Below are 16,646 nucleotides of genomic sequence, written 5' to 3'. Positions count from 1 at the left end.
GTAATGGGAATCGATTTAAAATAAAGACAAATTAAAGATAATAACGTGACGCCCGTTTTGTTGACCTACAATTGTACTTCTTGAATAAAGATTGGTTCATGAACCTCAGAACGTAGTTCCCAAAGAAACTTGTTGACTACTAATCATCAAAGCAATTCCATAGGTATCTACCAAGCAAATGTATGTGGTATTTTCCGTTTACTAAATGAAAAAATATTTAATCCGGCTTCGCCACATCGATTTGATTCGTGTGCTGTCCGACCTCGCTACCGCTCGTTCGGACCTAACTAAAGCAAATAAACCTAGCTTTGAGTAGACCGGGTAAACGAGGCGGTTACAGGTTTGTATGCAAGAGGCCGGCGCTTCCGACGGCGGGTCGGCGGCCAACTCAGCCGGCGTCGCCTCGGCGGCTTTATGCCGCCGAGCCATCTTGGCTTCGGTTATGTGGCTGCGCCACATCAGTTATACAGAAGGCATAAAAAATAATTATGTATTCGAAATTTCCCTTTCGGCGAAATGACCCTTTCGGCGAAACGACTTTCGGCGAAATGACCTATTCGGCGAAACGACTTTCGGCGAAATGGCATTCGGCGAAACGACTTTCGGCGAAATGGCTTTCGGCGCAATGACCCGCTCCCATTTGTTCTTCATGATTAGAGATACCAATTTCTGGTCCAGTTTCGGGTTGGAAGAACCGGGTTTTCCGCGTGTTCATGGTAGCTCATCCAAAGAATAGTGTTTCCCAAATTTATTAATGATGGCTTTAATACTGGCATGATGAATTCCAAACCGCTTCGCTAATTTTCACATAGTATAACCTTTCTCACTTACCCATGTGTCCTGAACCTTAATTTTCACTTCCTTTTCAATACGCGGCATTTTGAAAACGCAGAATTTCAACCGCACAAACAAGTAAACAAACGAAAGCTGACAGCCAAACGCACAGCATGCTGTGATCTGAGAATTAAAAACCATCACAAATGCATGCGTACGACACGAATGTATGTGGGATTGCTTATTTTCGATACACTCCAAATTTGTTACGAAACAGGTGATCATCTTACCATAAATTAAACAAACCTATTGACCCGAATTAATTAGTAATGTAATAGAGCTATCAGTGCCATCTGGTGAGAAATGGAAACGTCAAGGTTCCAAAAAGTATGTATAAAGTTGCTTGGTCATTTAACACAACCATTTTACTTCCATTTTAAGTATAATTGTCCCATGTGATGCTATACCCGCTCCAACATGGAAGGACTTTTCATGCCATGTAGTTACACGGTACGACAAACATCGGAAGCGAAATCGTTCGAAGTAGGTCAAGTTTCACTTCGGAATGCAATATCAGAACTGAGCATTCAGCAGCATGAGATGAGACTCGAGGGAAGTGAAATATATGCAATTGAAGGAAGTGAACAATCATTCATGGAATCGTTGGCCAATGGCGTCATCCTGACCTTTAAATTTACCCTATATCTCTCAAAATGAATAGCAACATTGTTCGCAGGAATATTTATTCGAATGACTGTATACAATAATATCTTACACATCAATTCGTACATCGTACTATAACAGCACATCGAACTGGAGCCAGTGGCTGAAAATATAATCTGTCACATCTTTCCGCTTGACAAGAGGTGCTAAAAATTATCAGTCATATGTCTACACTCTGCTGTTCGAGATCACGAATGTGCTAACTAGTTTCTTCCGATTTTATTTAGAGGAACAAGGGTCATCCCTCGAGAACTGTTCTACCAGCTTTGCGATTTCAGGCGGAAGCTCGGGAAGTTTGGTTTGGCCTTCCAGCGACTGGTCTTGGCCGACATCAATGCAGGAATCTAAATATATGTCATCAGCACAGTCGTTGCTCATATTTTCTGTGTATCGTCGCACAAGCTCAGCCATTTCAGGTGGTAACTCGGGAAGTCCAGTATCGTCCAATAACTGGTTTCGATCTGCGTTGATGCACGGATCCAAAAGTATTCCGTCGGCTTCGTCGGCTTCGTCGGCATTTGATGTGAATTCGGAAGATGATCCGCTTCCATAGTCATTTTGTGCCAGCTCCGAACAACTTGGTAAACTCTTATTCGATTCAGACGATAGCAGCTCCGTCGGCAAACCTTGAGATGTATTGGAGCTAGCACCCTCTCCGCCACATCGCAGTCCACTGCCCCCGCTCTCACTGTATTCGGATCGATTCGACACCTTGAGTTGTTCTATTTCCTCGACGAGTTCATGATCAACGGTTGCGGATGTATAACCATTGAGTAAAATTTGTGATGGCGACAAGCAGGATAGTGCAGTACCATTTGATCCCGATAAAGCGTGTATTCGTTGCTCGAGCTCGGAAATGTTTGCAGCCAGAAGCCTGGAATGGATAGAATACGCAATAGGCAAGGTTACAAAACGGTGCAGTGACAATTGAAAACGCAAACATACTTGTTAGTCTTTTTCTGATGTGATAAGGCTAGACTTTTATCGTTCACGTTATCTAGTAGGGCCAGACAGAGAGACTTCAACTCCGATATAGTGTCTGCCTTCAGAGGAAGCTCTTCAACAGTACCACGCTCTAGAAGTTCCTTGACTGTGGGAAGTAAACGTATAAGTTATTATTGAATGATTGAAATGACTGTTTAAATATAAAATGTGCTGCGACCGAAGTGTTCAAATAAGATGCAATCATGACTTGGTTGAAAATGAATAGTCCAAATATTTTGTGCGAATTTTGGGTTTCGCTTGAGATATTAATACATAGAATTGTAACGATAAGGTACAACCAAATCAGTTTATAGTTTAATCGAGAGCATGATATTCAAAAAATCTGTTTCAACCCACCTACTGGAGTAATGCAGCCTCTTTAGAAATTAGAAATACAATACAATCTTTGAAAATGCGAAATTTATCCGTGAAAACACTTTGATATTCGCAAAGAACTGAGAAAACAATTATCCAAATTTTTTTTATGCTGTACTGCAATTGAGCTTCTTATCTCAAATGAACTTACTGAAACAAGTAGTATCGAAATTTGCAATTCATATGCCAATTTCTTCTAAGAACTAAAAATTTCACATACCTAGGCAGCCCACGGAAAGGGACTACTTTTCCTCCAAACGATATAATCGTTCGAACAATTATCAGCGCCAGATGCATAAAAATTTTAACACCTCAAAAGAATCAGTTGAACTCGTAACTTGTACTATCTTTTAAAGTTAATACTAAATAGAAGAATAATTTCTGACTTACCTGTCTTCGAAATCAGACTCAAAATCAGGCGTTACTACCGAGTGATTGCAATTATCTCGTTTATTCTAAAATTATTAGAAATTATGGCATTTTTAACGGATGTCATGAACAATGTCTATCACGTAGGATACTTTATAGATTGAATTCTGCTAAGCCTTCAGCTGTATTATCCAAACTCAAATGTTTACATGTTTGATCAAATATTTTTACACTTTTGAGTATAAAAAAAGTTAATAAAAAACAAACTTTGATAAAGGGTTGAATCATATCTAACAAAAAACCTGTTTTAATCCACCTAGTGGTATAATGATGCCTTTCTCATGTATAATATTGTGGTATTGTATTCAAAACATTTTTCTTAGATTTTTGAAAGAAACCAAGAGATTGTTTGTGCATTAACTAGTATAACATACAGAATAAAACAGTGCTTTGATTGCGTAGGTCATCCTTAAGAAAACGAAGTGGGTTCACTATTATATGCACTTCCAGCACCGGAACCCGAGAGCCGGTATAATCAAAGTCGGTTCACCAACTAACATGACAAAGTACGGCCACCAACTAACATGACATACAAACTCTACTAGTAAGCACTCTAAATTACGATTTAAATGTTTGTTGTATCCGAAAATATGCAGTAATTTTTGGTAGGACCATAAGACCCTATAACTCCGGAACCGGAAGTTTGATTCGGATGAAATTCAGGAATTCCGTATGGGACCGGGAGACCTTTCATTTAAATCTAAGTTTGTGGAAATTGGTCAAACCATCGCTGAGAAAAGTGATTGAGATCCATTTTGGTATATATGCCCTCTATTTCCGGTACTTCCGGAACCGGATACCGGGAACCAGGATAGCCGGAATCGATTTGTTTAGTTGCCTACTGATAATGACTATCGATTTGTGTAGTTTTGAGACCAGTTTAGAATTTTTTTTTCGTTGTTTGTTTCGCCGGTTTAAGTGACGGTGTACAATATTGAACACACTTTACCCTATAACTCCGGAACCGGAAGTCGGATCCGGATGAAATTCAGGAATTCCGTATGGGACCGGAAGACCTTTCATTTGAATTTAAGTTTGTCAAAATCGGTTCAGCCATCTCCGAGAAAACCTAGTGAGATTATTTGACACACACACACACATACACACACAGACATGGTTCAGCTCGATAAACTGAGTCGAATGGTATTTGACACTTGGCCCTCCGGGCCAATTTTCACTAGTCGGTTTTTCAAGTGATTGCGTAACCTTTCTATATGAGAAAGGCAATAAAAATCAAAACACACACTCTTTAACAAGCTGTGTGACTTCATGTGTTCCCCAGGGCTTACATTTAGGTCCGTTTATTTTTGACTTGTACTTAAACGATATTTCCCTTATATAAAAATATGGGGAAATACTTGCAATACTATAAAAATATGGGAAAATACTTTTGGCGGTTTTGAGTCAATTCTTGAATCGAAACCATTTCTTAAATCAGTTGTTCAGCAAAGTAAGTTGTCGGAATAGATGGAAATCCGAAGGTGCAATATCTAAGCTGTTAGAACGGGCGAAGAAGAAGAACTTCAGTGTTTATGGGCTAGTTATGATAACGATTGTAATTTCGATTCATCTGTAATCGGGAACTGGGATTCGGAATTGGCTAGAAATTGAAACAGTTTTGAGCCAAATTTAGAAGAATCGTTCCCTTTTTTTCATCGTATTTCTAAATGGTGGTTTGAAATTTTGAGCATGCTTCACCCTGTAACTCCGGAACTAGAGGTCGGATCCGGATGAAATTCAATCTAATAGATCTTTTATTCGAACATTAGTTTGAGAAAATTGGTTAAGCTATTCCTGAGAAAATGAAATGATCTTCGTTTTGGAATTTTTGATAATTATTTCCGGTACTTCCGGAACCATGAATTGCGTTGCGTTGTTTTGCGTTGATGGTCTTGGCGGATTACACACTGATATCATCATGTTTCCTACTGATTGACAAATAAGAATTGTTTAGGAAATAGTATTGGGAATTGAGATCATTCCAATCTCAACTGAACATCTCAACAACATGATAGTCAGCATCGCCGGCCGCCTCCATCTCCATCATTTACAGGAAAGGATGAAGGATGAAGAGAAGAGGTACTGTTGATGTTTCACCGACTTTCCGAAAGGACGAGTTCTCATTTCCTTCCATAGGAGCCGCAGAGTGAGAGATTTGGTTAGGTGTGAGGTCTAGAATTTGTTCTAAGCTAGCGATACAGCTATGGTATAAATTGGAACCATTTATGAGAAATTATTTTCATAAAAAGTGCAAAAAAATAATGAAAATTAAAACAATTTCGACGACTACACGATTTCTGTCAAATCGGAAGTCCAATTTTCATGAATACTAGTTTCATGTAATCCCCGCTTTAACCCACAGAAGATCGGTAAAGATGAAAAGACTTCATGAGCCAGTTTATATCTATACAACATAGGAATTATAACTCGAATCACGCATCTTCAAACGAAAAGTGAACTAAAATTTACTTTTAATTAGCATATTACCATAAAAATAAAGACCTTAGTTATTATGATGAATGAGAGAAAGTGTATTTTTGAATAATTTCGATGCTGGGGACGCGTGTAGCGTTCCCTCTTTGGCGTCGTCGTTGGCGGTATAGAATTTTTAACTAACGATTGGAATAGTTTCGCGCCCAGTTTAGATTTGTTTCCCGTTTTTTGCTTCGCCGCTTCAAGTGACGAAGTGACCTGTAATTTCGGAACCGGAAGTCGGATGAATTTGAAATTCTGAAATTTCCTATGGCATCTTAAGATTTTTTATTTGAATCTAAGGTTATGAAAATCGGTTTAGCCATCTCAGAGAAAAGTGAGTGCACAAAAATGTTACATACACACAGACAGAATGGTATATGAAACTCGGCACTTCGGTGCAAAGATCGGTTTTACATTGATTGCATAACCTTTCATATGAGAAGATCAAAAATCCCGTCAAATTATATTTCATTCTGAGTATTGATAATACAGACAGAGAATTTTCTTAAATTCCAATTGGTTGACTAACCTCTCATGCTCTATTTCGATTAAACCGATCGAACAAAACCTAACGTACCAAACAATTCTGCGTTTCTGTTACATTTGTATATGTAATTCAAGCTAAACACCATTAATCAGCTGCATAAAAACATGTATTAGAATTATTATTATTATTGTTAGAATTATTATCATTGTAAATAATTTCCATAACAGTATGTATGTTAATATTATTTGCTGTTTTCATTGGCATCACTACATCACCGGCCCGGTATTACTGCACTACCGGCTGTGAAAAGTGCATATTCCTCGGGAAGCATGAAATTCCGATGTATGTTATTTTTTCAAAAAAATTTCAATTCATTATGATTCTTTTCTTTTTTTCTTTCGGTCGCATTTATCGTAAAATAGCAAAAAAAAATTCTCAACCGCAACACCGTGTTTTGCCAAAATCACACAACAGTAGCAGACATTCGTAGTCGCACCGTGATTTTGGTTTATTCAACGCGATTGAAAACTCCCTGGTTCTGATGGACTCGGTTGTGTTTTCAAACTCAAGCTTCGGTGTTGGTTCTCGCTTTCTTTATTGCGTGTATGAAATTGAACAAAACACGCTGTGTGCATCGTTCGCAAAGGCGTTCGGTGTTTCTTTCTTTCGTACCAGTACGTACGAACCAGTTTTAGGTGATGGTTTGAAAGTTTTAACGTATCCGGAAATCGAGTCCGGATGAAATTTCACAGTAGCAATTTAGACAGCTCTAATTTAAAAAATGATTCGTGAAAAACGGTTCAAACATCAGCGAGAAATTGAAGTGAGCTCTACTTTGTGTTGCTCCATCCTATGCGACTGCGAAAACTGCTGTAACCAATTCAATCGTGGTCGTAGTTCGCTTGCCGATGAATTCAAAGAAGGTCGGTGGTTTTGCCGGAAAACATCGATGCCGATGGAAGATCGCCATGTGACATACCGTGAAATTAAGGCAGCCTTGGGCATGAGTGTTAAAAGCTTATATGTTATTTTGCATGAACATTTAGTCGTGAAAAAAAATTGTTCACGTTTGATCATAAATTGGCAATCGCTCAAAGAGTGGAAAAATGTTATGAAAATTAGTTCAAGCGTATGCGAAAGTGTATTGATCATCTAGGTGAATATTTTGTAGAACAATAAAACCATTTCCGATCAAATATATTACAGTTTTCATTTGTAGGCTAAATACATAATTAAAAATCCTCGTACCGCACCTTAAACGGCATATATTTTCTTTTGTTCGGCTCAGTAACGCGAGGAAGAATATTATCATCCGTGCACGACGTCGTGCCGATCTTGAACCGGATCGGAAAAGTTTGAATAGATCTTGACAAGCTGCAGCTCGAAGTGACTTTGTAATTTTTCTTTTGTCTAAACAATATTTTTTGACATTGCTTGCACTTGATATCCGAAAAGCGTTCTATTCGTGTTTTCAATATTCACAAAAAAAATTATGTTCAACTATAATCGATATACGTTGATTTCAGTGAACAATCTGGGGACGCTTTATGAAACTGAAAATAAACGGTTATTGTACGCATGTACGAAAAAGTCGAATCGAGTTGATTAGATAATGCTAGCCCCGATTCTGATACCCAAAGAACGCGATTTGCTCGATATTTGAACACTTCAGGAGGCTACTGTTGTTAGTATAATTAGTAAGTAGTTACTAAATTAGCAATAACCTTGACTGTGAGACATTATCGTTTGGTTAGTTCTGCTGCCTAGTTTGATTATTCCTCTTTTACGCTTAGGATCCAGCATGCTCTTTTAGGAAATAAATACAAATATGTTAATTTGTTAGCCATACTCGACCATATAACCCTTCTGAAATCTAACCTTGTATTTGGAAGCTGATTGTTTTGCTAATTCCAGCTCATTTTCTAAATTAGAAATTTTCTCTTGTTGACACTTGTTTTCCAAGATCAGACCGTCAATGTCCAAAATTTTTTGCTGAGATTGATCGCCTTTTAACAGCACACCTAACTCGTGATTCAGGCGATGGGCTTTACACTTGTATGCATCTCGTTCCATGACGAGGTCCTCCTTTTCGTCAATCAACGACCGAAAGTCGTATTGCAACTGAGCGTTTTTTTTCTTGAGTTTTTCCATCTGACAGATCAGTTTGGATTTCTCCTCGTTCCATCGTACGTGAGTTTTTAGTTTCAATTCTCCTGAAGATTTTAGATTTTTACTGATACTTTGCAGTTCGGTATTCTTCGTCCTGAGAATCTTGATGTCACCTTCTAATTCGTGAACACGTTGTTTAAGTGCTTCGACTTCGGTGTTCAGTGACATATTTCTTTCTCGAGTTTGATTGACGATTAAACTAACAGCAGAATTGTGACCAAATACGGCTGTCTGCAGTTCGGAATTGTTCAAACTGTTTTTCATTGCCGTGTACCGCATTTGAAGAGTTTCAGCCATCAGTTTAAACTGGTCCCGTTCGGCACGATACTTCTCCAGCTCACTTCTCATAATCTTCAGTGCTTCAACCTTGCTTTGTAGTTTGCGATGAACGGCTGAGTTCTAAAATGTGTTAATTGTTTTGAATTATTCTACCCACTCGCCGACCAAGGCCGTGTTTGAAAATACCTCAATATCGAACCTTTCCATATGTTCTTTAATGTCAAAATTAGCTGCTTCGAAATCCATTGTGGAGTTTTGGGGAACCTGCTTATTGTTTCGTTTCTTACTATCTAAAAAGTAATTCACTTCATGCGATATCATATATGCCGCCTGTTTTATTACAACAACGCTTTACTATGTTACATATTTACAAATCAAGCCACCGACTTGAAACGTAAAATCACAACATTGTTAAATTTTTTTTAGACTTTGCTGATAAAAAAATCGATTATTCTTTCTCCAATCTGTTTCTGAAAAAGTTACTACTGATTGTTCGGTTTTAAATCGCCTGACAAGGATAGATATATGCATCCGATGGTTCATAAAGGAACAACCGAATCGAGTGCTTCTATCCTCCCTTATTTTGTTATGACATTTTGATAAACATAGCGTAGCAAGCACGGATGGTGCGGAGAGAGCGAAACATTGCATAGTTTATGTTTATCTTCGCTCATTCACACCCAGCACCGCTCTATGCTAGAGTAGGAGACGCTCGAACCTCGAGATAAGTTCAAAACGTTCGAAACATTCTGTATTTTGTCTCATTGAACGTACTCCTTCGAATTAGCATCTTTCGAACATATGTCTATGAAAAGCTTGGTAAAGCTTTTGCCGATTGTATTGCATGGTGCAATGCAGCACGCATGTGCGGAATGCGCCGGACTTTATCGTGGGAACGAACTTCAAACCTATGGAAGCTTTTCGCCCGCTACATAGCCATCGGTGATGACTATGCGATGCAACAGTAATTTGAATGATTCGTATTAAATGAAGATTCTATGCAACCGGCATGAAACATAAAAGAGCTTTTCGTGATGGAATCTAATCTTGGTTTTTTCTTATATGAAAAAATAATGTCTCTAGTTCAAGATCAAATTATGTTTACTTAGAACATGTTTACATTTGTCTTGTTTGCGAGGAACGGTTCTATGTCTATCTCTTTTTTTAGAACTTTTAAAGCTACATTTTCTCTAGCATTCCATTTTTCACGGCCCGGGGAACCGACTCTTTTAAATCCATCAGATTATACAAAGAGGAGCAAGAACGAGAATTAATTTTAATCATTCAAATTATAGTAACAATTTGTCAGTGGTGGTGATCTCTCTTCGTCCGTGCCCCTTATCATTATTTCTTCAAATGGTGATTGGTCAGCAATGCTATTAAACTTGTAAGGTAACACTTACTAGCTGGGCTCACACATTTTCATAATAAACAAGCTATATTGGCGCTTTGTTTAGTGTTTAGTAAGAGTAAATCTCAATCTACTCGCCATTGCATGCACGTAAATTATTTCAAACTCAGAGGTGAATATTATGTACTATTATAGAGAGCACTAATGGTTACCCCTCTTTCTTCGCTCTTATGCAAATTATATCTCTGCCTTGAAGAAAATATAAAAAAGAAGTAATGTCAGAGACATAAATGGATAACTTAGCAAAAATTTTCTTTAGCTTAAGCGAATTATATTTTTATTTATTATAAGAAAGGTAAACAGACATACCATTTATGTCGCATCTTACCAAAAATTTAAAATAATCACATTTTACTGTAAGTAAAAAGATGACAACGACCGATGTATAACATGTAAAAAAATAGAACGAAAACAAATATTTTCATTTTATAACGCAAAATATTCGTGTTTTTTTAGATTTTCAGAGGCACCTTCTGAGAAGTGTCAAAACATATTTGGTAAATTGTTGTATGTGAAACAATAAAACAAAATTTCTTAGAATCTTAGAATTGGCTTTGGCTGTTTAAGTTTGGAAACTTGAAATTCATCAGAATATTAAAAAAAGCATTTTAAGAGATTCATTATAACTTATCGGATTCGCTAACTCATAAAGTTGCAGTGTATTGCTAGAAATAGCTAAATTTTTACTACTCGTATTTCCTATGGAAACTGCCATGTATCTGAGTTAAGAGTGTTTGTAAGGAACTGCATAGATGTATAGGTGATCAGTCGACCACAACAAGTATCACTCTTACCATTCATATCCCTCGCTTATGAACCGAAGGAGCAGTCCACAGATCATGCCAAAGATTTTGATCTGTAACAGAGAATGAACAATTTCGCTCTTGGTTCTCGCCGCGAATTGGGTTCTAAATTGAATGATTGAATTACCCCGTATTAATACGTCGTAAGTCGTTAGCCCACAGCACTCATCACTGAAAATATCTCGTATTCATAGTTGGCGGTTTTGCACGATACGCTACGTTTAATTTGTTTGGAAAATTGCGTGCCTTATTTTGGCATTGAATTTAACCTTAATGCTCGTTCATACAAAATATTATAGAAAACTTCAAGTTGAGTTAGTTATTTCATACTACTGAAAATTCGTATCATAAATTGCTTAACATGGTATGGAGAAGAAATTAAGTTCTATACATTCTTGTACAGGTCAAATTTTGAAAAGGCGCCCCATAGTAAAGTAAATCGTATTCACGATCTAATGAGGAACAGAAAGAGGAACCTTATTGTTTTTCGAAATACGTTGAAGATTTATACTGCACCATAAAACGCAACGATTTGAAAATATTCCTGGGAATAGTTAAGATTCTATGAAAAAAATCAATTGTTTATCTAGAGCTAAACCAGTTAATGAATTGGAGTCAGATGAATATTATTGGTCATCGGGCGCGAGTTTCACTAATCAGATTATTTTTGAATGAATCAATGGAAAGATTGTGCTGTATAAGCCCTAAGGTCAAACTAAGAGACTTTCTTTGCATTTTGCTTTCTAATGATTTAGATTACACTAAGCGCACATCATAAGTGGTAATTAGATCAATGTTCAAGATGATTACCATAATGGAACGAGACTGTCAATTTATATTTCATATTCTGTAAAGAATGATCAAATTAGTAGGATGAATATCAAATTAAAATGCATGCGTCGTCTCTCCAAGCATTTATGGGCTCCGCAGTACCTGAGAAATATCCACTTTATTAGAGCTCTAAAGTACGCGTGGCACTTTTTGGCAACTTGAACGTACAGAACAGGTTCTGAGAAAACTGTCTCACTGCTTAAAAGCTGTAAAAGCTTCAAAGTTTGTTCTGTTGCGTCGGGTGAACATTCGAGTATGAATAATTCCTTAAGCCAAATCTTTTTTTACGAACTTTTAGTTACTTGGGCGAAATACAAACTGTAAACATATCCTACTCTACCGAATTCTAGAAGAGAAAATCTTCAACATTGTGTTAGGTTCATCAATACAAAATTCTGCTTAGTAAGCAAGAAGAGCACATCTGGAAGAGAAAACGTGGCACTTTATATCCTTTATGTCGAAGTCATTAGAGAGAGATTTCTGTTCAGTGCTTTGATTCAAAGGATGAGATGATAATCTGTACCTTTGCTCAATTTTTGCTTAACACAAGTATTTCACATTTTCACACTAATTTTTGGTGATATTTTTTTGGACTAAAGCCAATGTGTGTCGAATTACGTTGATTGTAGGTTAATCAGAAAAATAATGGAGAGAAGCGTTAACAACATTTGACGTTTGATCACTCTGGCCGTCCAAAAATGTGAATTAAAAAAAATATTAGGCGAGACGAAGTTCGACGGGTCAGCTAGTAATTTTATATATTCTTGAAAAAATTTGTAGAAGAACTTTCACATCCACTTCTAAGACTATAATTTTTTTCTAAAACATGGAAATCATTTTTTCTTGTGTCAATATTTAAATCAGGCTCGAAATCTGAACTCCGAAAAAACCGTGGAATAGTCATTATTTCAAGCATTCCTAATTTATTTGAAAAAATGTTAATGATAAACTTTTCTAACAACTGAAAAAAGTAAAAACAAACAAACTGCATGGATTTTTTGAAGGTTGCTCAACTACAACAAATCTTCTAGAATTTATCACTTTAACTCTGAACTCTATACAGCGGCATTAAAGTTCAAACCTATGGAAATACTGTTACTAGTTTATAAAATGCAGAAATATGGCATAGAACAATACAGTGGCTCGAATCATATTTAATTAAACGTGTATGAGTAGTTGACTTTCATAACATTTTGCCTGAGCTGACGTACTTCAGAGCTCTCATCTAGGACCTCTTAACATTCATTCTGCATGTAAACGATTTTTTCTTCATACTCAAATATCTAAAACTGCGTATATATGCTAACGATGAAACTCTTCATGGAAATTAGAAACATCTACGACGCCGAAATATTCCAATATATTCTAGCTATTCCACAACAAACGTAACGAGTTCAGCAACGTATTACATCGATCCAGAAACAGTTCCTTTTGAATGCATTCTGTAAATTAAACTAGACAGCGTTTCCTCTACCATCGTTTAAAGCACGCACACTTAAAGATAACCGACATTATTTCTCAACACGAACGTTTTTATTGATTCGAACCACTGTGCATCGTTTGAAAGTTGTACATTGCGATGTTAGCTGAGAATTCGAACTGTATAATCATAGACGCCGAAACCTACATGAAATTTAATCATAAATCCTAGTCTGGGCCACAATATTATACGATGCAAGAAAAGTAAGTATTTAACCAGTACAAGATATCTATTCGAATTGAAAAATAGTAAAAACGTTATGGATTGGCATGGTATTTGAGGCTGCGGTTAATCTGAAGTTGCAATTTTTTCAATTGCTTCGATGAATAGCGGACCAGGAAATGTTTTTGCCTTTCTCATACAGAAAGGCTATACAATCACTGCGAAAACCGACTTTTAAACCGAGGCCTAGAGGATCAAGTGTCATATACCATTCGACTCAGTTCATCGAGCTGAGCAATGTCTGTGTGTGTACGTGTCAAATAATTTCACTAGGTTTTCTCGGAGATGGTATAACCAATGAAAGGTATCATGGTCTCAAACGGAATTCCTGAATTTCATCCGGATCCGACTTGCGGTTCCGGTGTTATAGGGTAAAGTGTGTTAAGTATTGTACACCGTCACTTAAACCAGCGAAACAAAACACGAAAAAAAATTTCGAAACTGGTCTCAAAACTACACAAATCGATAGCCATTATCAGTAGGCAACTAAACAAACCGCACCGGAAATAATGGACATATATTCCAAAATTGACCTCACTCACTTTTCTCAGCGATGGTTTGCCCGATTTTCACAAACTTAGATTCAAATGAAAGGTCTCACGGTCCCATACGGAATTCCTGAATTTCATTTAGATCCTACTTCCGGTTCCGGAGTTATAGGGTAAAGTGTGTTAAATATTTACACCGTCACTTGAGCTGGCGAACAAAAACCGTAAAAAAGTTTCTAAACTGGAGTCAAAACCGTTTTTTCCAATCTTAGGGTCAAATGAAAGGTCTTATGGTCCTACAAAAAATTACTGCATATTTTCGGATACAACAAAAATTTAAATTGTCGCTTAGAGTACGATGGCAAAATCGTATAAAATCTTAAACATTTGAATAAAAACTAGTAGAGTTTGTACGGCATGTTAGTTGGTGGCCGTACGAACCGACTTCGATTATACCGGTTCTGGAAGTACATATAATAGTGAACCCACTTCGTTTTCTTAAGGATGCCCTACTCGAGCAAAGCATTGTTTCATTCTGTATGTTATACTAGTTAATGCACAAACAATCCTTTGGCTTATTTAAAAATTCGAAGAGAAACATTTTGAATAGAATACCACAGTATTATATATGAGAAAGGCATCATTACACCACTAGGTGGATTAAAACAGGTTTTAAATGATAGTGGGATTTTAAATGATAGTGGGATTTGTGGGAATTTCTACTGTAATATATAGGAGAAAATAAATAATATGAGAAATAATCTGACCGATTGAAGAATTGCATTGACGAAGGCACATTTTTGGAAACATTTTCAATGCAGCAGTTAACCTACAATCGCTTGTGTTGAGAATACCGTTCGGTTGTACCTAGTCCTAATAAAATCAGAATATTAAATATCCAACACTTTTGTATTATTTCCGCTGGTGTGCCCATACTTTATAGGACAGTATTTGTTTTTGGTTCATTTATAGAGGTTTTAACCTTTAGATCATTCACCTCTTTGGGCCAGAAAAACTTTCTGATCCTATGTGCGGAGTTGGGAATCGACCTACTCATCACGCTATACCCGTACCCTGGATAGTCTTAATAAACATTTTCGGCAATATTACCTATGTTACTGTGTCATCAATCGACGTCATCCTAAGTAGGAATGTCGGGTTTTCGATCGATTAATCGATTAAAAACCCAGATAATCGAATGAAATTAAATCGATTAGTTTGAAAATAATATTCGATTATTTATCTGATCGAATAATTCGAAAAATCCATTGCAAATAATCGAATAATTATTTGAATATTAGAGTAATTCCGAATCTTAAGTGAGGTGACACCAAACAGAAGAAGACCAAATAGTGTACTACTGACTAATAACTTTATAATGAAACTTAATTTGAAATTGTAATAAATTATAATAATTCAAATGACACTATTATTGGATTGGATACGTATGAAATTTCATATTAAACCAATTTGAAACGGGAATCGTCAACTTGCGTTGATTGTACATGACTGCTCGGAGCGGGTTTTGAAACGTTCATAGCTGTTATTTGATAACCCACCTCATGACAATAATTTCATCGTGCAACCAACGATTCGGATTCTGTATTTCCCAGCACGTAAAATATCTAGCATTTTTTTTCCTATGCAGAGACGCGGTTGCAATATACCTACTTCAACAAAACCTATTCTAGAGTGAGCTGCTTGCTGTATGGTACAATGGTTGCATCAGCTATTCTGCAGTTGAAATATAATAATAGAAATATTGATTCTAACTTCTGCTTTCCCCCTGGAATGAACTTATTTTCAATCGTAGACGAATGATAGAGCGGTACATAGTTGTTGTAGTTGTTGTTTTCGACGCTGTCGTGGTACGTGCAATTCCAATACTAGCGCAGCAAAATTCAACAAGCGGCAGGTCAGGGTCACGTTTCCGGTCTACCCGGCGAAAATGTCGCAAATCACAACAAATATCCGCACGTGGTTTCATCACAGTTGCTAACGACTTGCTGTTATCTAACTAACCAACATAATAAGTAATTTCCCTCACCATTTCAGCCTGAGGATATTTACCGAATGAGCCGGCACTTTGCAAAAAACTTGTAGATGGTATGCCGCCACTTGTAGATATTTGTTGCATGTATTCAAATGAATATTGCCATTGAACTTGAATCATTGCCTAACAACAGTTGCTATAGAAGCGGGAAATTTGGAACACGTGGGCGGTGCGTAATATATACATTTCTAAAGCTGCACGTATCTGCCGATATTATATTATTCTAGGTTATCGATTTGAAAGAGTTCATTAGTAGGTGAAAATGTTCGATAGAATATATAATGTATATAACACACTGGTCAAAATCTGCAATTGAAGACGCAAAGCAACAAGTTTTTTTTATATGTTTTAGAAGAGACAGTAGAGTTGATTTAGAACCCGGTTGGAAAACAATAATGTTATTATTTATGATAAACCGCTATTTTGCTCGGCAAAACAATACAACCAATGAATAGTTACTAACGTTTTATGGAAGTTTATTTATCAGTTAAAATCAGTTTCCATGGTAACATACTTTCGGGCATGCTTATTAATTATTTAGACCAAAAACAGCCCATGGAGTTGATCGCGATGTGGCTGGAATTATGTACAATGTAACAGCTGAGCGTGCGCTGGATGCATTTTTAGATGAATGAATGATTCGAAATGATAAGTTGTGCTTTA

The 16,646-nt window shown here is 36.8% G+C and overlaps 1 protein-coding gene across 1 annotated transcript; it reads right to left on the bottom strand.

The window, feature by feature from the left end:
* Window positions 1–1,482: 1,482 nt before the first annotated feature.
* LOC131430524 (coiled-coil domain-containing protein 149) lies at window positions 1,483–9,262 on the bottom strand. Its single transcript, XM_058595577.1, has 5 exons — window positions 8,882–9,262; window positions 8,126–8,815; window positions 7,972–8,053; window positions 2,443–2,587; window positions 1,483–2,371 (listed from the first exon to the last, which is right to left on the bottom strand). Exons 1-5 carry the CDS (start codon window positions 9,014–9,016, stop codon window positions 1,717–1,719), a joined length of 1,707 nt encoding a protein of 568 aa, XP_058451560.1. The 5' UTR covers window positions 9,017–9,262; the 3' UTR covers window positions 1,483–1,716.
* Window positions 9,263–16,646: the final 7,384 nt, after the last annotated feature.

This window comes from Malaya genurostris, chromosome 2 (genome assembly GCF_030247185.1).
Source record: "Malaya genurostris strain Urasoe2022 chromosome 2, Malgen_1.1, whole genome shotgun sequence".
NCBI lineage: Eukaryota > Metazoa > Arthropoda > Insecta > Diptera > Culicidae > Malaya > Malaya genurostris.
This window is presented reverse-complemented; position numbering and strand designations above follow the sequence as displayed.

Coding starts and splice junctions, on each gene's coding strand:
- LOC131430524 (XM_058595577.1), bottom strand. CDS start 9,016: ATGATATCGCATGAAGTGAATTACTTTTTAGATAGTAAGAAACGAAAC. Junction 8,054..8,125: donor AATCAGCTTCCAAATACAAG/GTTAGATTTCAG, acceptor ATTTCCTAAAAG/AGCATGCTGGATCCTAAGCG. Junction 2,588..7,971: donor GATAATGTCTCACAGTCAAG/GTTATTGCTAAT, acceptor TACTTCCCACAG/TCAAGGAACTTCTAGAGCGT.